General features: G+C 43.1%; 1 protein-coding gene across 3 annotated transcripts in view; it reads left to right on the top strand.

The window, feature by feature from the left end:
• Positions 1–778: 778 nt before the first annotated feature.
• ESR1 (estrogen receptor 1) overlaps positions 779–20,352 on the top strand; it is a 270,964-nt gene continuing 251,390 nt past the window's right edge. The window contains exons 1-2 of one of the 3 annotated variants that reach the window (XM_065931108.1): positions 779–914; positions 5,029–5,553. In XM_065931108.1, coding sequence (XP_065787180.1) covers positions 5,099–5,553 — 455 coding nt within the window. In that variant the 5' untranslated portion in view covers positions 779–914; positions 5,029–5,098. Of the gene's footprint in view, positions 915–2,828; positions 2,960–4,982; positions 5,554–20,352 lie in introns of those variants that run through there. The other 2 variants (XM_065931106.1, XM_065931107.1) reach the window with 2 other exon arrangements.

Genomic DNA, 20,352 nt, shown 5'->3' with positions numbered 1-20,352 from the left:
TGGAGGAATAATGTTTTTGTAAATGTAAAAAGCCTTTAATGGAGCTAGAGAAGAAACTTTGTTTGGTCACAGTATTATCTGGTTACGAACAAAAAATTCAGAGCTTTCTCGTGAAGTATGCTGCCAAGAATCGCAGGCTTAATCCTCAAGATTGTATGAATTTAAATTTTGACTTTATGGCCTCAGTCAGTATGAGTATATCTAGATAATTGTTTAGGAAAAACAGTTTGAAGATTGTAGAATGTTACATGGAAAGTTAGCTTTTAGAGAGGGTTTATCCAGATAAACATAATATTATTTTATCCTTTTAAGTATCTGGATGAATAAATTAGCCAATATTTGGTGACCTAATATGACTAGGCACAGTGCTAGGGACTCAGAAAATTCCCAAATAACTCTTTGTAGACCTTGTCCTCAAGGAACTTCTGAGGAGGAGGGGATATATAATCTATATATTAATACAAGGAAGAATGTAACACACGCATGATAAATATCACTGGTGTTCAGAGGAGAGGAAATTACCCTTGAATAAAGAATAAAAGAAGGCACTTTGGTTGTGATAACATTTGGGCTGAACTTCAAAAAAGACCTTCCCCTGACAAGCCAGCAAAGTGGGGTTCTAGGCAGAGGGGATGTCATCAGGAAAGCTTTGAGTGCTTGGAGGCTCAAGTTTTTTGTTTTTTTGTTTTTTCCTTCAACAGAAGCACAGGTTACACATCAAGGGGAGATACATTAGACAAGACATTATGGGAAGAAAGGAGGCCTGAACTGGAGGAAGCTATGATCTGGGTGAAGAATGGAGCCGATCATGAGAAAAATGGATCTCAAAGCTGTAAAAACCAACAAAATATAAGGCAGCAGGATCTAGGAAGAAGTGTGCAGGGGCAGATGTCCCCAGGAGATCCTTTTGGCAGGTGAGGTAATGCAGGAGGGGCATAGGAGTGTCAGGGGAAGGGATAAACGGCAAAGCTAGAATGCGCAGGAGTGCCAAGGCTACAGAAAGCCTACAGGAGCGCTCTGGGTGACTGCACAGATAATGATACTAGTCACAGACTGGGAGGGCTGGAGAGAAGCCCCATGTCTGGGGGAAGGGAGAATGATGACTCACATTTTCAATGAGCAGGCAATGCCCAGGAGACTGTTGGCAAAGTGGTCTGGTGATGCTCTCGATGGTGGAGCTACAGAAATAGACTTGACCCGAATTCCCCAGCACATGCCAGGAAGTCAAGGAGGGGAGTGTGAGCCTGTGCAGCTGGGGAGGGTAGAGGAGGGAACCAGGCTGTAAGCTTGCTTGCCAGAAGCACTAGAAGAAAACTGGCAAGGTTCACTGTCCTTTCCCACCCACCATCATCAAGCCTGGGTGATGATTCTTACCAGGAATAGGAAAGAGAATATGGGCAAGAGAGTGTTCCAGAAAACTGACTTTATCGGACATCTGGGACTAACTTTGATGGTTAGTTGTAGAATTATCAAAGTCTGTGAAGAGATAATGAGACTTCTTATCCTTCCTATGTTCAAGGAGAACACTTGCAAAGTTCCTTTCTCTCTCCCTCCTTTCTTTCCTCCTCCTTTTTCTCTTCTCCTTCCTCCCCCTTCTTTCCCTTCCTTCTCCATTCCTTGCACATTCTTGTTTTATTTTGGACTGGCCATGGTTGACCTAAGGGAGGAGCTAATATTCACAGCCATCAACAACAAAGGGTTCTGTGCCATAATACTGCAATATTTTGGGACTTTCGAAGCACAAAATCCTATTTGCATCATGACATTATTAACATTTTGGTAACTTTTTTTAAAAATAACTTTTTACTTCTTCCTTTGTACTGGTCTTAAGAGCCACTCATAAATCTCTCGGTAACTACATGAGGTACCAGGGCCAGAGACTGGCCACTCCTGGCATTGTTATTAGAACCATTTAATACCCAAGGCAGTGACTAATGTCTGGCAACAAAGGCTCCAGTAGGCGTCACATGTCCTTAGACACTGGGTGAGGGCCACGAGGAGCACTTTCTTTGTTAGTACCATGGTCAAGAGAAATGTGGAGAACCTGATGGCTCTATGTGGACATCACTGGGAAATGAGATCCATGGTCAACGCCTCTACAAACAAAGCCTAAAATCGGTGCCAAACAAAGGTACCTACCTTTGTCTTATCTTCCTACTCTGGGATTTCAATGATATATTTTTTCATGTTTACTGAAAGCAGTCAACTGAGCTATTCGTGGAAAGGTTTGTGGGTTTGGTTAACGAGGTGGAGGAATATTACATTTCAGTTGGAAACACATCCCTAGAATGCCAAAACATTTATTCCAAAGTCTGGTTTCCTGGTGCAACCGGGAGGCACGGCAACAGTGTGTCTGTTCAGAGACAGGGGGATGGTGGTGGTGGGGGGGCAGGGGGGGCTGGGCCCAGCAAGGCATCTGATCCAAGTGGATCCCAGAAGGCTTTTATTGTTAAATTATATTCTTTAGGAAAAACCACCCGTGTCACATTTTGTAAACTTGATATCCACGCACTTTTGACTGGCATTCTATTTTAGCCATAAGCCTATGATTTTACAGCAAGCCTACTTTTCCCTCTTGCCTCGGATGGCAGCAGAAAACACGGCACACTTTCTAGTAGAAGGAGCAGAAAGGCTTGGGAGTGTCGGTTCCATCCAGTAAGGCTGACTTGAGTATGCCACCCCGCTCCCCGTGAGCAGACAGCAAGCCTCTCCTCACTCTCCAATGCCATTCATCCAGCTGCTCTGTCTGCCGGGAGGGGCTGCCAAATGCCCTGCCTACTGGCAGCTTCCCGATTCCTTGCCATCCCACAAGCAAACACATCCCCACACGCTCTGCTTTGCTCACACACGGAGCCACAGGCACATGGGAGCACATTCTTCCCTTCCTTCTCACTGTCTCAGCCCTTGACTTCTACAAGCCCATGGAACATTTCTGGAAAGACGCTCTTGATCCAGCAGGGTAGGACTGTTTTGATTTCTCTTTGCAGCTTTAGCATTTTGAGAGAGCAACTCACCTTTCTGACCAGTGTCTGTATCCAAGCAGGGAGATAAGGCTTTGCTGTTTTCCCTGGCTTTGTGTGTGCACCTCCTTTTGCTTTCTGGACCTGTAGGGTTCTTTGTGTAATTTAAATAGAATTCGGCAGGTTCAGATTTTTCAGAGTCCTCTGAAGTGCTTGTGCATGGTTTTTTTTTTTTTTTTCTCTTAAGATGTTTGAGAATTGAAAGTGTGATTTACGGAAACAAAGTCATCTGTAAAAAGATTGCTTTGGAAAGTAATGGTTGCTGGCCATAAAGAGAAATATCTGTGATTCACCTAATGTGTTTTTAACCCTTTTTTGGCTTATAATTCTTGTTATACTTATGGATGCCGAACTCAGTTTTGGCTTCATAGTAAATCAGCTATATTTGCATATTATCCCCAAATACTCTGTCTGTTCTTATAAGAATTAGGTAACCATGTATTTATTAGTATAAAGATATCTTCAGATATTACTATCAGTAATAGCATCTTTGGCATTTAGATATGACCCGGAAATTTTGTAAGGTATTCTGTCAGGTGTTTGGGAGAGCAATTAAAGCCAAGTATCAGTTGTATCAGAGTTCATTAGACTGGGGACAAGGAAGTTTATTAAAAATTATAAACTCTCCATGATTACAGGTGCACAATGTATTTACCATAGCTTTTTAATATATATTTATATATACACATTATATATATATATATACACATATACACATTATATATAATAATATATTCTCATATATTATATATACATATATGTATATATATATATAATGTACTTGAGGAGGTTTAACTTTTAATTCAGTACCAAACTTTTTCCTGTTTTTCAATCTGGATATTTGAATCTGCATATCCTAGTCCAAGTGAACCAAGAAGGTCCAATCGGAGGATAAAGTAAGAGAAAGGCATCACTGACTTTCAAAATTTGTTGCTGAGACCATCAGTACAACATAATTGCTAAAGATGTGATTAATGACCTGAGGTTCTGTTTTTTTTTTTTTTTAATGGAAGGGTCACATTTCATATTCAGTTTTCTTAAGTTTTGGTTGCATAGTCTGTGGAAAGCATGAAGACCCATGTCCTCCTAACGGAAAGGTTTTGGTAAATCTTCACATTAGAATTCCTAATGGAAGCAAGGTACAGCACTGTGGTCCAACACAGACAAGGTGGGCTGGGAGAATCTCGGAAGATCGCGGCTGGAGGCGACCACTTTGGGAGAATTTTTTAGACGAGGGAAACTGAGGTCAGGTAGCACTTTCCTGCAGACAAAACTCGGCTCTTCCTATACGTATACCTTGAATCTCCGCCCCCTTTCCCCGGATGCCTGCGATCAGTCTCTGCAGCTGCTAAACATAGCTGTCTGCACCGGCAACCGCACACCCTACTCCATCTCCCATATCTCGGTTACAGAGTGGTCCTCCCCAGGGTCATTCTATGTACACACTACGTATTTCCAGCCAACGAGGAGCGTGAATCAAACAGCACGGGAGACAAACAGAGATAGATTGGAGCCTGGCACGGGGCACATAAGGTAGCACGTTAGAGAAAGCTGGCCCCGGGATGAGCCTTCCGAGTTGGTTTGAAACCCCGTCTTCTCCGGGCCACCTTTAGGAGATCCCTCGGCGCCCCCGCCCTCCTGCCGTGAAATCCAGCCTCTATCCAGCAGCGGCAAGTAAAGTAAAGTTCAGGGAAGCTGCTCTTTGGGATCGCTCCAAAACGAGTTGCGCGCCTGGAGTGATGTTGAAGGCGACGTCAGGGCCGCAGCAGCCCCTGGCCGGGGGCCAGCACCTTTGTCATGCCTATGAGCTCGGGAGAGCGGTACTTAAAGTTGGAGACCCGAGCCCGCGAGTTGGCAGAGCGCGTTCGCGCCGGGCTGCACTTGCTCGCGTCCGGCGGCCGCCGCGCTCCTCGGGACGGGGCCGGCTCCCCGGGGCCCGGCAGGCGCTCGCGTCGCGGCGGGACATGCGCTGCGCCGCCTCTAACCGCGGGCTGTGCTCTTCTTCCAGGTGGCCGGCCGACTGCTGAGCCCTCTGCCGCGGGGGGAGACGGTCTGCGCCCGGCCCGCGGCCGCTCACCATGACCATGACCCTGCACACCAAAGCGTCCGGCATGGCCCTGCTGCACCAGATCCAAGCCAACGAGCTGGAGCCCCTGAACCGCCCGCAGCTCAAGATCCCCCTGGAGCGGCCCCTGGGCGAGATGTACGTGGACAGCAGCAAGCCCGCCGTGTACAACTACCCCGAGGGCGCCGCGTACGACTTCAACGCCGCGGCCGCCGCCTCGGCGCCCGTCTACGGCCAGTCGGGCCTCCCCTACGGCCCCGGGTCCGAGGCGGCGGCGTTCGGCGCCAACGGCCTGGGGGCCTTCCCGCCGCTCAACAGCGTGTCTCCGAGCCCGCTGGTGTTGCTGCACCCGCCGCCGCAGCCCCTCTCGCCCTTCCTGCACCCGCACGGCCAACAGGTGCCCTATTACCTGGAGAACGAGCCGAGCGGCTATGCGGTGCGCGAAGCCGGCCCTCCCGCCTACTACAGGTAACCCGCGCCGCCCGCCGCGCCCCGTCGGGGTGGCCGCCGCGCGCCCGGCGGCGGGAGGGAGCGGGGGGCGAGGGACCGCGCGGCGCGGATGGAGCGGGGCGCGCAGGCCGCGGGGCCGGGCGCCCGGCCGCAGCCGCAGCCCGAGCCGGGGCCGCGCGACCCGAAGGCTAGCGCGACGCCCGGCCTGGGGTCACGGGTGCATCTCGTGTTCGGAGAGTCAAGTTCTCTGGTCCAGCAGCTTAAAAAAAAAATTTTTTTTTTTAAATTTTTTATTTTTTTTCTTCTCCCCCCCCCCCGCCCCCGCAATGTCTGCTTGAGACGCAGATCCGAAACCCCGTGTGCTTCCTAACTAAACAAATATTGGAAAACCGTGCAAAGCAGAGGTTTTTCAGTTGGGGAGGGGGGCACCCCAGAGCCAATACACATAAAGTGCTTTGAGTCCCTAGATAAGGTCCCCCTTTGGTACTTAAGGCTGGAGGTGTTTGGGACTCGCTGAACTCAGTTATTTATTTATATTAGTAGGAGTATTTAACAATTTTGTTTTATTGTGCGTGCCAAAGTTCCCCGCTGCTCGACTTTCGGGTTGGAAATATGCACGCTCTGATAATGGTGAGGGTGGTGGTGGCAAAGGTGATTTCCTCGGGGAGCGATTCCTGGCACGTCTCCACCTAGGAGGGCTGCGGGGGTGAAATGCGCCCCTCAGAAGACCCTGGAGTTGGATGGGTCTTAAGGAGTTTTCTGATTTCTGAGTTACCCGGGCTGAGCCCGTGTCAGAGCCCAGAGCTGGCAGAAGACTTCTGACATCCCGAGATTTAATAGTGTCCTCTGAGTTTGAAACATGCCACATCGAAGCGCGAGTGTGTTGAAATACTTTGCTGCCAGCTAAGTTTCATTTCTGGCCTACGGGGCGCAGAATGCCCCCGGGAGTGCTGTGCCCGAGTTCAGCCCGGTTCTGTGCTTTTCCTTCAGGGCAAGAAGCAGATGGCAGTTCAGGGAGCACAGGGACACTTTAGTGACTTAGAGGCAAATGTTTTGTGTCTTCGTTTTTGTTTTGTTTTGTTTTTTTCCTTTTTCGTAGAGATGACACTTTCCTTCTCCCTTTTTGCTCTCTTGTTCCCTTTGACAGTTTCTCCCTTCTCTTTTGGTGGACTCCGAAAGGGCTTAGGCAGGTGGTCCTGGGAAATACCAGTGCTCTAGGCGCTGCTAGACAGGGGTGCCCTGGAGTGGGTTTGAGAGACCCCGGGGCACCCACGTGGGTGGGCGCTGCGTTAGGCACTGCCTGACTCTGCACCGGTGTCTGGACCTGCCTGTCATCCCTAACCCAGACCCTTTAGTATTGCAATCCGGGATGATTTTCCATTCAGCGTTCTATTTCCAGAGATATTTATAGCAGAAGCAGGAGGAGGAAGGTGCCATGTGGCCCCAGAGAATTTGAAGGGGGGGATCATGGGCTATCTGAGCACACCCTACATCCTTTAGCCCCTCAAAAGACTTTAGAACACCCCACAGCCAGGCAGGTCCAGTCTGAGTTATTCCTTAGAAGACTCACTAGGATGAACAAAACTTTCACAAGTTGGCATCTGTCAAATTCATTTAACTTGTTTTAATTCAGGGTTAAAATGGAAAATGAAAAAGAATTTATTCTGCCTGCTTTTTTTTAAGTGTTAGAACAAAATCTAACGATTAAATCTGATTCACACCTTTTAAACTCCTTGATGTGAAGGAAGGGATTGGTATGATGTGAGTTCCATAACCTCGGGGTAGACTCCAGAAACTATTTTCTTTTCCATTTAATTTTCAGTTCTTTTACTGCAAATTAATGCCACTGAATTTCAATGGGCACTAATGAGACTGCTTCTCAGTGGATTATTTACTGCCTTGCCAGTAATTACAAAGCGAGTATGGTCAAATGAAGAGGGGATCACATTTTATTCAAAATTGTTCATCATCCCAGTGGCAAATAATATCCCTATAATAAGCCCCATCTTAAACTTTTTGCATTAGATAATATTCTGGTACTTTTAAAAAAAAGAAAAAGGGAACTTTCAAAAATAATAAAGGTAAAAAAACTCAGTATGTATGGGATTCTGGATGGAAATTCATTTTTAGAATAATTTTTTCCTTTGACATTTGTTTTCCATAATATCCTTTTTTTGGTGTTTGCATTTTGCCTTTTATTACCCAGGGAGGAAAAGAAGACTCTATGAAATAGAATTATTTCAAATAGAAAAATGTTACTTAATATTTTTCCCCTTCTCAATTTTACTGTTTGAATGACTGGGTAAAAAGAAAAGAGCTGATTAGATTCTTTTAGGAACCCTTAGTTTTCTTCAGTAGTTATCAAAAGTTTTGGGGCCAAAAGCAAGTGTTTTTAGATGGCTTTTCATGATCCAGAGAATCATGAAATTAGTTTAGTGAGTCTAAAACATTTTTTTAAAGGAATAACATATTAAAAAAAATAGAAAATACTCAAGTGGGTAATTTCTAATAAGAGCAGATTTTGTTTCCTGACAATTTATTTTAATTATCCATGCTTATGTATGCTGGCTGTGATTAAAATGTATGTCTTTCTCTGGTTAGAGGTAAAGAAGTTTGAAAGCTACTGACCTAAAATGTTATGGTCAGTAGAAAACAAAAAGTTCAGGTAAGTGGCTGGTTGTTTTAGAGATACAAACCAAAATACAGTTTTGATTGTTTTTATTTTATTTTTTGCTTACAAATTAGCTGGTGACTTTAGGTCAGTTAGGTTACCCTTTATTACTTTATTCTTAACTTTTCCATTTGTAAAATGCTATTGTGTGGATTGTCCAGCGAAATGTCCCACTGGGATGTTCAAAGAATTTATGTGGCGTTCGCATCATTTATCACTAAGATGCTGCGGGCGGTTTCTTCTGTTGACCGTAATGTGCAGCCATATCTACGTATAAAGAAATGTAACAGATAAGACTGCCCTGGGCATATAGTAATGGGAGAAAGATGGTTATACATCCTAACGAACTGTTATTGAAAGGGAATAAATTTGTAAATACGCAAGCTGTGACCTACAAAGTATGTCTTAGCTAAAATTTCATGATGAAGGCAAGTGGGAGTTACCTTATCCTGGGTTCCTTAGCATGTTTCAGCATCTTAGAAGGTTTGAATAAAACTGAAGATGAAAATTAATTATGTCCACTATGTTTTAAAAATTCAAATGAGGTGTATAATACTCCATGCTGGTTTCAGTTTTATCACTCAGTATTCTTAAAGGTGAAATATTGCCCTCTTTTCCAAAAAATTGACCAATATCCAAACTTTTACATCAAAGCCGAAGTCCTAGAAATTTGTCTTCTGGTTGTATGCATATTTTCAGTGTCTAGTTTGTGCATCGGTGAACATTTAAATATTTTTCAATTTTAAGCAAGGCTCACTTCTAGAGAGAGGTTTTAATGATTGTTTCAAGTTTTCAGTAATTCTTTCTTTGTAGTTAGGTGATATCTTAGCACCCTTTTTTCCTGGTTTTACTTTTTTTCAGTTATTTAAATTGTTACCGTGTACCTGATTGTGTGGGTCTAAGAATAGTTTAAGGAGCCACATATTGCTTCAAGAATGAATGTATTTTGGATTGAAACAGGATCACATCTTCAAACCCCATTTCATTTTCACCTACTCTCTGTGGCTTGTACATGTTTGGTAGAAAGCCCCTGAAAGATAATTGTCACTTACTCTCGTCTTCTTTCTCACACTCAGCTAATTTGGATCTCTGAATTGCTTTTGTGAATATATTTAAGATGTAACATTCATAACTTAGGAAAATTCAGGTTCAGCATTTTGGTTTCTTATTAATTTTAAGGATATGAAAGACGGGGGTAAGAAACCAACCATGGCAAGAACCGCAGATACAGGAAAAACTATAAAAGATATCAAACTTTTCAATAAGGCGAAGATACTAGTACTTTTGTCAAGTGAGCTAGTATATGTAAAAGCAATGCATAAGCTATACAAGTGATTTTATTCACATGCTAATATTTGTTCTGGTGCTTTTATAAGCTAAAAAATACTGTAGGGAAGAACTGACTTAAATGGTCAGGAGTTTCACTTCAAATATAGATTGATGATAATATAAACTCATTTTCTGTGGAAGCTAAATTTAAATAAAATCTTTATTACCATCTGCAATGTTTGTTTGCAGTCTGGGTTTTCATAAAGAACATTTATACATACATTTAAAAAAAAATCAAAACCCTGATTATGTGAAAATAGTTTTATATAAGGAAGTATATGAATTATATTTTTTCTAAAATGTGTACTCAGCACAAAAATAATAAATCTAAATCCTTCCAGCGACTTCAGTATTATTTTTAATGTAACTTTAGAAGGACCCAGTAGAGAAGGCAGCAGGCTAAGTATATTCCTTTCTTCTCTAGATTACATTGAATGGATAAAAGCAAATTACTCATTTTGTTTAATCCCAAGTCCCAGTTTGCTTATTGAAGAAAGGAAAACAGAGTGCCGTAACTGTTTAGAACCAGAATTCATACTCCAAAGAAAGTACTATGTAAGTCCCCAGAATTCAGCCTCTTGAACACAAACCAGCCAAAGTGAAAGTGTAAAGAATTTTATGGAAAGGAGGCAGTCCACCAAAATCATCGAGTAGTTTTATTTTATATTTTAAACTCTACCGATGAGTTAACCCGTAAAGTCCTTTTTAAGACGTGTGTCTGAACTTCCCATACTCTATCTCTAAAACATATTCTCACGGCGTCGTCTGAAATCCGAGGACTGAACAGGGCTGGAGGTGACTGCAAACATCTTTATGGTATTCTTGATCTCATGAGAGAAGAAACCACGAATGCCAAGTTTTCATCTTTGAGAATATTAGTAGGAATTTTGAGGGGGGGATGTTTTACATAAATCAACAACAGTTTTAATTATGTGTATATGTTTGGACCCTATTAAAAATACAAAGGCTAGAAAGGCAACTGTTTTGGTCCCAATTGACAAAATTTTATCTATTTTAACACAGTGATAATTTAATCAGAAAAACTAGGAGTGACTCCACAGGCATCAAGAATGATTGAGTGAAAGGAGAGTTATTTAATAAGGTGTAGTAGCTAAGAGCAATAACTGTGGACTCAAACTGCTAGGCACCCAGTCCCACCTCGACAGTGGGACACCTGTGAGAGCTCAACCAAATTGCCCAGTCCTCAGTTTTTCCCTTTTTTAAAAAAACGAGACAATCATATTCTCTTCATTTAGGGTGATTGTAAAGCTTAAACAAAATACTGCAGGCTTTTTAAGAAAATAGTGCCTAATCCATTGTAAACTCTCAGTGACTTAGATCTCAATGCTAAAAGAAGATTATTTCACAATTCTGTAGTCAACCATTATTTTGCCCCTGAGTTAATGAGGAAGAGTAAGGATTTAATCAAAATCAGTGTTTAATATTACACAAAATAAATCATACAAACTTTAGTTTGATCGTTTCAATTTGCTGAGCTTCTGAGATTCTTAAATAGTGATATGGTGGTGTGACGGTGGAAACCACGATGATGCTGGTATTGGCAGGGGAACGAGGGGATGGTAATGATGATGGTGGTGGGTTAGCAGCAGTGAGGTGCTGATGTCAATTTGGGTAGGGAGTATTTCTGAATGTCTATTATGTAGCCTGGAGATATCTATCCAGACAGAAATCAAACATTTTAAATGTACTTTGCTCATTTCCGTGGTGATATAATTTAAATACATAGTCAAAATTTTCCATAATAATACTGTCAATGACATGGATATCCTAAATCTATTAAGTGCCTCTTATTGCCATACAGAAATTCAAAAAGAACAATCCAAACAAGCCTGGATTACTTTCTTTCTTTGTTTCTCTCCTGAACCTTTTAGGGGAACGTGGTGCATCCTTAGTTTGTCCCCATAACATCTTCTCCTTGAATCAAATGTGTCATCTTTCAGGAGGTAGTAGGCAACTCCGTCTTGTCATTTTCTGCTTTCTGAAACTCCGGTGGTTTAGGCTTCAGAAAATTAGAGTAGTTCAATGAAAGTTAATTAAGAAATTTTCAGGACTAGACATTTCCCAGTGAGCCCTCAAAAAATTCAGATGGGGGTCCTTCTTTTTGAGGGTCCCCCCCAAAGTTATCACCTCCAAGAGGAACCAGAGACCCCTGAGAGTTTCATGTTCAGAGTTGCAACTTCAGCTTGGCAGCTACAGAGCTGCCTGGCCCGGAGGTTCCCTCTCTGTAGTTGAGGTTCTGTCTAGATTGCACCCCTCACCCTCACTCCCCCTGCCCCCAACAGAGGTGGGTTCAGGGATGCGACAATTGTCTTGTGTGTGCCTGTGAGCACTTCTTCCTGGGCAGTTTTCTTGGCAAATCAATTCACGACTCACTTCTCTCACATAAAGACTTGGAGTTTCTTTTAAGACCCTGAAAGTAAAAGATAATTCTCTTTTGATTCCCTGCAACCAAATAATGTTAGAAATAGTCATTTGTGCATTGGCATCCTTTCTCTTTCCTCCACCGATCTTTGTTTTAATAGTCCCTTCTCCTATTTTGTTTCTTTGCTCTATTTTCTAACGTTCTTCTCTTTAAACTCTTCTTGGCTTCTTTTCTGCTATCCAGCTTTCTTTCTTTCTTTTCTGTTTTAGTCACTCCATCTGTGTAGTCCCAGATTTTTCCTTCCATCTCTTCTGGTTTATTTCTTTACTGACCTGTGTCATCTGTTATTTTAATAAAATTTGGAACAGGGCTCAGCAGAGTTCCTCCCTAGCCTAGGAAGGCTGGTGGTGTAAGAATATGCCTTCATAACCCAGTCACGACATAAAAAGTGGCATTAGCGACAGTAAAAGTTTCAAGAACGATTTTTTTTTCTTGTCTCTAAGGAGAGATGCTTAACAAAAATTCAGGACAAAAATTTCACTTAGTGAAATTGCTCCGGCAGCTTATTCATTCATTCATTCATTTGGCTAACTACACACTTGTTCCAAAGTGTGTAAGTTCACCAGGGGCATAGATGAAATAAAACGTGTGTTTATATTCCTAGTGGTTCACACATCAGTGTTAGCACGGAGCAGTCAGGAGCCTTACTGCATGGATGGCTACAATCCCAGGGCCAAAGTCTTCTGCATGTGGATTTGACAAGGAGGTTACAGAAAGTGCAGCTTTGGCTATTGTCTTCTGGTGGTCTACGTTTTAGGAGCCTATATCTACATGAACTTACACTTCCCATATAAAGCCGACTATAATTTCCCACGTTGTCAACAAAAACACTTTTTTTTTTTTTAACAGTCATAGATCCGTCCATGATTCATTTTACTTAACGTTTTTTTAAGTGTTAGTTTTTTTTTTTTTTTTTGGCGTAACTTTCACCGTACAACCTTGTCAGAAATGTACTTGCTTTTAAAGACTGTTTTGGTTGTTTGAGTTGCCGAGTCGTTCTTTGCGACCCCATAGACTTTTAGCTGTCAGGCTTCTCTGTCCATGGGATTTCCTAGGCAAGAATACTGGAGTGGGTTGCCATTTCCTTCTCCAGGGGATCTTTCTGACCCAGGAATTGAACCTACGTCTTTTACACCATATGCATTGCAGGTGGGTTCTTTACCCACCGACCGCCTGGGAAGCTGCTAGTTTTGATGACTTTTTTTTGAAGACCTTCTGTTTCTGCTGGACTATTTCAGGCACTTCAGGGAGAGAAGTGCATTCTAATTTGAATGCAAGATTCAATTTAGTTATAATGAGAAGGTATTTTCTTCAGTTATCTGACAAAACCTGAGAGGTCTCCAGAAGCTTCTTGGATTTCTAATGGGAGGAATCCCTGAGCTCTGGTCTGAACAGAAAGCCGATCTTATTCATCACAGTATTTCTCTGAGCGCTTGGCATAGCAAAGTGCATGGCACATGAAGTGCCTAGAAGCGTGGTGGGCAGGAAGTGCCAGTTACCCCGATTCCCTCTGGCCTCTTGCAGGGAGAAAGGCCGGTCAGGAAGAGATCTTTAGATGGGATTGGAAGAATGTGAGGAGTTTGAGAATCCCCTTTCCTCCACCGGGCATTTCAAGTTCATTTATTCCCATTATTCACGGACCGCACATTGACAAATTCACCTGCTCGCTGACACTTTTTGTCACCTTCCAATCAGTCAGTACTCGTGGCACTTTCTCGGTCATTCACAGCAGCGCGGGCCGTGCACAAAGCAGTGAAAAATTTGAGTCATCCGACATGCGCGTTCCCAGCTGAGGTCAAACCAGGCGAGCTCTGCCTGCTTCTTGCAGATCTCAGACTGTAAACAAGTGTCCTGGTGGAGGTCTATTTGCTGCCACTTTGTGTGTGTGTGTGTGTGCATTTTTGTGCTTTTTATTTAGTGATTTTGCTGTTTAGAAAGCCTGGTGCTGAAGTGCCGTCTAGTGTTACTAAGTGCAAGAAGGCTGTGACGTGCCTTATGGAGAAAGTACAGGTTAGATCAACTGCGCTCGCATGGGTTATAGTGCTGTTGGCCATGATTTTATTGTTGACAAACCAGTGATGTATATTAAATAAGATGTCTTTAAACAGAAACACACATGCACGCGTGCATGTGCACACACACACACACACACACACACACACACACACACACACACACAGATCAAGCAAGGCTGTATATTGTTTGATTGATGAAAATGTTACAACTAGACTCTCTCAAGAACCTAACCCTCTATTTCCCCTAGGAGTGATGATTCAGTATCCACTAATTCAGTGATTGTGGTGACTTGATAGAATGTAACTGCAAGTACTGAAATAAGATTGTATAGAATAGAGTGATGAAGGGTTTGGGACTCAAGCAGCTTGTTTCTTGATTCCTGTCACAGTTGTAATCTCTGACTCCATGTGCCTGAGTTTACTTATCTCTAAAATGTCAATCAAAATAGGCCCTACATCTTTTGGTAGTTGGGAGGATTAAACGAGTTCAGATATGTCAAGGGCTTACAACATGCCCAGCACATAGCCAGCCACAATTTTCTATTCCTTCTTTGATGGAGAATTGACAACTCTACACAGAAGAAGGTGACTAGGAGAGCTCTTTAAGAGTCTGGAGTGTTTGTAACTTCCCTGTGTGTGTTTATTTTGCCTTCAAGGGACCAGCTTTAAGACCCTGTTGTGATATGAAGTTAAACATTTCCAACCTGAAGGAAACAGGAAGCTAGTATTTTTCGAAATGCTTAGTATATGCCAGCTACTATGCGAGCAAAAGGAAACAAAGCAGCTGTAGGAAACCCCAAATAAATTTTTAAAAAAGTAAATCAAATAAAAAAAAAAATAGCGAAAGACATAAAATACTCTGGACTTAGGCAATTCCAGAGAGGGAAGTAGTTGAAACTGAGGTAAACAGTCTATGGAAAAGCTATGACGTGTAGGGTAAGGAGGGGATTTCTCTGTGATCTGGAAAGAAGGACACAGGAAAAGAGGGATGGAAGCCAGAATGTACAGAGCATCTAGAAAAGTTGATTTTCAACCTGGCTGCACATTTGGATCAAGGATGATTTCAGAATCACCCAGATGATTAAAAAAACTACAGAGACCTGAGCCGTATCCCAGCAGTGTTGATATCTGCTCTGGGACTGAAGCAGAAATAAGCAATTAAGAGAACAAAACAACAAAACGCCATGGGCTTTCCTCCTGGGTAGTCCGCTGTTTCATGGTCTCCCAGCATTTCTGAAAGCTTTATCACATTTAATCTTCCTAGACCTGTCCATCACAGCGGCCCCAGATTGTGTTCTGACCCTGAGGAGAACTATTCAGACCCAGGGCTGCCTGCTTTCCAGGTCTCCACTTCACTGAGCCACTTGGATTTCAGAAGCAGAGAGAGAAAGGAATGCCAAGAAGAAAAATGACAGTAGCATTCATTTCTACTCCTCATCTTTCCAAAATAATGTATAAAGCATGCAGTTGCATTAAGAGTATGAGGCTGCAGGCTTTTGCCACTGGATATGAAGATGAAGTTAGGAAACGACCTAAAATAGGGATGTAAATACAGTTGACCCCCAAGCAACACAAGTTTGAATGCTCACATTCACACGTAGGTGGATGGTTTCAGTATTAAGTCCTGTAGTGCTACATAATCTTCTGTTGGCTGAATCCATAGATGCTGAAGTAGGCATACAGAAGGAACCACAGATATGGAGGCAGACTATAAGTTATACCAGGAATATCTTTAATTAAACTGCAGTTGATTGGTACCCACAATCCCCGTGTTGGTTCAAGAGTCAAGTGTATGTACCTATGCCGATTAGCGGGCATGATTTGGGTTTTTGTCAAAGGTTTAGATAATTGAAGGTCACTGAAGTCTTTGAACCTTCCCCTCAATAGGGTTCACTTCTCTTCAGTTCTGCTGATCGTTGCCACACACCCAGACTCTAGCATTGTTGATATAACCTCTATATATCAATATCAGGATAATTGATTGATTGTGCCAGATTTCCAGTTGTGTTTCTGCAAAGTTCCTCGAACATGTTCCTTGAATATGTGGAGGGCTTAATTAAAACTCTCCCTGTGTACTCCTTTCTGTTGGGAAGTGTTTGCAGAATTCTTTCTGTAGACAGAATTAGAAGACTCATTCACTGATGAGGGAAATGGGCATCCAGGCACCTGACCTTGGCACATCAGCAGTTTGGGATCAGCTTGGTAAAGTTCCCTCATTGTTCAATCTTCCTCGTGTGACTTTGCCCAGAATCCGCGGAAAGCAAGACTTCGAAATCTCAGAAACATGTTTACTTGTAGCTCCTCAGGTTAGAAGCGAGTGTGGGGCTCCCCTGATGTCCCCACGATGCCACACCATGAGGCGCCATCCGCCCACAGGCCGTCTCTCTGGTTCTTTGTGTCTGATGCTCAGTACTTGAGATCAATGAGACCAAAGTTGCTTTTGCATAACGAGCCCAACTCTCATTTCAGGCATCTGTGTTTGACATTAGAAAATGCTAGCCAAGATGTCAGGGGGCTGGTGGAAGCATTCACAGGCTCTAGTGTTTTTAATGTGGAACAACGGTGTAGTTCACAGAAAGGCGGTACGAGGCATCCCTCTGCAGGTCTCGAAAACACACAAAGATGCTGCTTCTCCAATGCCTCTCACATCCTTCTCTCCTTTCTCTGCACTCAACCAGCTCTCTGTTATGGCTGTAAGAATTCCGTCCAGGTCTTGCAGATTTTGAGCTTACAAACTCAAATTTTCCTGTTTATCCGAGCTTCCTACCCAAAGTATGCATTTGACTGGGTCCTTCCTCTGCTTCAAAGCCTTCAGTAGCTTCTCCTCATCACAGAACAGAGGCATGTTCTGTAGTGCAGCGTTCAAAGACCTTGTCATTTGATTCCAAGTCATCTCCTCCACTCCACTCAGCTCCGCTCCGCTCCATGAAGCTCTTGTTCAAAACCAGATCTGAACAGGCACATTTCCACTTCTGTTCTTCAGTCGTCTCCCCCGTGTACCTTCCTTTCTTCTTGTCCCACCCATGTTAGACTGAGGCTATACAAAAGTCAGAGCTCAGTTCCAACACCTCCTTCGCCAGATGAGTTTTCCACTTGGCGTTCTTTCAGTGTTATTGTGCATGTGGAGCACCTTCTTGGGTACCTCTATTACGGAAGTCACCATGGAATGCCTTTCATTACAGTTATGCATAGATTTGTCTCCCCCATCTATCTGCTGCTGCTGCTGCTACTAAGTTGCTTCAGTTGTGTCCGATTCTGTGCAACCTCATAGACGGCAGTCCACCAGGCTCCGCCGTCTCTGGGATTCTCCAGGCAAGAACACTGGAGTGGGTTGCCATTTCCTTCTCCAGTGCATGAAAGTGAAAAGTGAAAGTGAAGTCTCTCAGTTGTGTCCAACTCTTTGCAACCCCATGGACTGCAGCCTACCAGGCTCCTCCGTCCATGGGATTTTCCAGGCAAGAGTACTGGAGTGGGGTGCCATTGACTTCTCTGCCCCCATCTATTTAATTGTTACCAATTAATTATAGGGGCTTCCCTGGTGGCTTAGGCAGCAAAGAATATGCCTGAAATGTAGGAGAGCTGGGTTCAATCCCTGGGTCGGAAGATTCCCTGGAGAAGGATATTGGAACCCACTCCAGCATTCTTGCCTGGAGAATCTCATGTACAGAGGAGCCTGGTGGGCTACAGTCCATGGGGTTGCAAAGAGCCAGACATGACTGAGTGACTAACACCTCAGAATTAATTATTAATAACAATAATACTATATGGCAGAAACCAACACAACATGGTAAAGCAATTATCCTTCAATTTTTAAAAAAACTGTTCAGTTCAGTCACTCAGTTGTGTCCGACTCTTTGCGACACCATGGACTGCAGCATGCCAGCCCTCCCTGTCCATCACCAATTCCCGGAGCTTGCTCAAACTCATGTCCATTGAGTCAGTGATGCCATCCAACCATCTCATCCTCTGTCATCCCATCCTCCTCCTGCCCCCAATCCCTCCAAGCATCAGGGTCTTTTCCAGTGAGTCAGTTCTTTGCATCAGGTGGCCAAAGGATTGGAGTTTCAGCTTCAGCATCACTCCTTCCAATGAATACTCAGGACTGATTTCCCTTAGGATGGACTGGTTGGATCTCCTTGCAGTTCAAGGGACTCTCAAGAGTCTTCTCCAACACCACAGTTCAAAAGCATCAATTCTTCAGTGCTCAGCTTTCTTTATAGTCCAACTATTACATCCATACATGACTACTAGAAAAACCATTGCCTTGACTAGATGGACCTTTGTTGGCAAAGTAATGTCTCTGCTTTTTAATTTGCTGTTGGTCATAACTTTCCTTCCAAGGAGTAAGCGTCTTTTAATTTCATGGCTGTAGTCACCATCTGCAGTGATTTTGGAGCCCCGAAATATAAAGTCTGCCACTGTTTCCCCATCTATTTGCCATGAAGTGATGGGGCCAGATGCCATGATCATAGTTTTCTGAATGTTGAGTTTTATGCCAACTTTTTCACTCTCCTCTTTCACTTTCATCGAGAGGCTCTTTAGTTCTTCACTCTCTGCCACAAGGGTGGTGTCATCTGCATATCTGAGGTTATTGATGTTTCTCCCAGCAATCTTGATTCTAGCTTGTGCTTCTTCCAGCCCAGCGCTTCTCATGATGTACTCTGCATATAAGTTAAATAAGCAGGGTGACAATACAGCCTTGACGTACTCCTTTTCCTATTTGGAACCAGTCTGTTGTTCCATGTCAGTTCTAACTGTTGCTTCCTGACCTGCATACAGGTTTCTCAAAAGGCAGGTCAGGTGGTCTGGTATTCCCATGTCTTTCAGAATTTTCCACAGTTTGTGGTGACCCACACAAAGGCTTTGGCATAGTCAATAAAGCAGAAATAGATGTTTTTCTGGAACTCTCTTGCTTTTTCGATGATCAAAAAAGCTGTTAACTATCCCCCCAAATGACAATCATATTCGGTCATGTAGTATTAAGTCATTATTAAAATGAAATGATTGTTTTGTTAATTTTATGGATTAGCTTAGAGTAATTGCATAAAATTAATTAATGTGTATATTCATTCACTGAGCAAGCTTTATCTAGTGTCAACTGTGTACTAATCCCTACGGTAGTTATAGAGATTGGATACATTGTGTTATTAAGTTGCTCACAGTCAAGTGAGGGAGATGACAAAAGTACAGATAATCAAAAACCAGTGGAATAAGAATGGTGGTAGAGGAGGGACCAGCAGAGGTCCGGAGGAGTGGCACTTAGCCAGGTGGAGGGCTCCTGTCTCCTGAGGAAGAGATCCAAAAAGGTGTGAGGGAGAGAGCATTTAGGCAGTGAAAGAGGATGGGTGAGGCTGTGAAGAGATGCTGAGTCTGGTTTCCTGGTCCTCCCTAGAGTTCCATCCCGGTTCCTTGCATGGAATGAATCCTTAATATTTTACAGAGCCAAATTGTTGAAGGAACCAAAAAGAGTAAATTGTTAAGAATAGGAGAAATAACTTTAATTATACCAGTGGCTAGTATTTTTCTGACTGTGGTGCACTGGGCACCCTGCTGAAAGCTTTAATGGATGATCTTGTTGAGTCCTTATATCAACTATAAGAAGCTGATACTGCTATTATTCCTACTGTATGGATGAAGAAACTAAGAGAAAGAAAGTGACTTACCCAGGGTCACACAGCCAATAATGGAGAAGTTTGTGTGTGTATATATTCAGTTCCTCAGTCCTGTCTGACATTTTGTGACCTTCTGGACTGTAGCCTGTCAGACTCCTTTGTCCTTGGGATTCTCCAGGCGAGAATGCTGGGGTGGGTTGCCATTTCCTCCCCTAGAGTATCTTCCCAACCTAGGGATCAAATTTGTGTCTCTGGTGTCTCCTGCATTGGTAGGCAGGTTCTTTACCTCTGAAATACCTGGGCTGAGCCAATGGAGAGTTAAAGATTCCAAATCTGGAAGGTGAATTCTGGAGCTCAAGTTTTAACCTGCTCTATTTTGCACAAAAATGGACAGAATGTCTTCTGTCACTGATTGATTTACTTGGCAGTTGATTTGTTGTGTCTTTATACTTAGTTGTGACAGTGTTTTAATCTTAGACTTTGTCCCAGAGCTGCTCCTTTTAGTTTTATGGGAAATGACTATTTTTATGCTGCTTGCTAAAAGTGTGTTTAAACATTTTTCCATGTAGTAGGGGAGTGTTTTCCCTTCTGATATCAGAAGGAACCATTGAATAAAATCCTACAAACACTTCCTGATAGCAACCTTGTGCATTTCTCCACGTGAAACATACCCAAGGATTTAAAATCCAGACAGAATTATAGTATTCATTTGGTCCAGTCCTTTCTTTATGTAATTAAAATAATAGA

This window comes from Muntiacus reevesi, chromosome 3 (genome assembly GCF_963930625.1).
Source record: "Muntiacus reevesi chromosome 3, mMunRee1.1, whole genome shotgun sequence".
Lineage (NCBI taxonomy): Eukaryota > Metazoa > Chordata > Mammalia > Artiodactyla > Cervidae > Muntiacus > Muntiacus reevesi.
The sequence above is the reverse complement of the archived record's forward strand: the minus strand, read 5'-3'. Positions and strand labels throughout refer to the sequence as shown.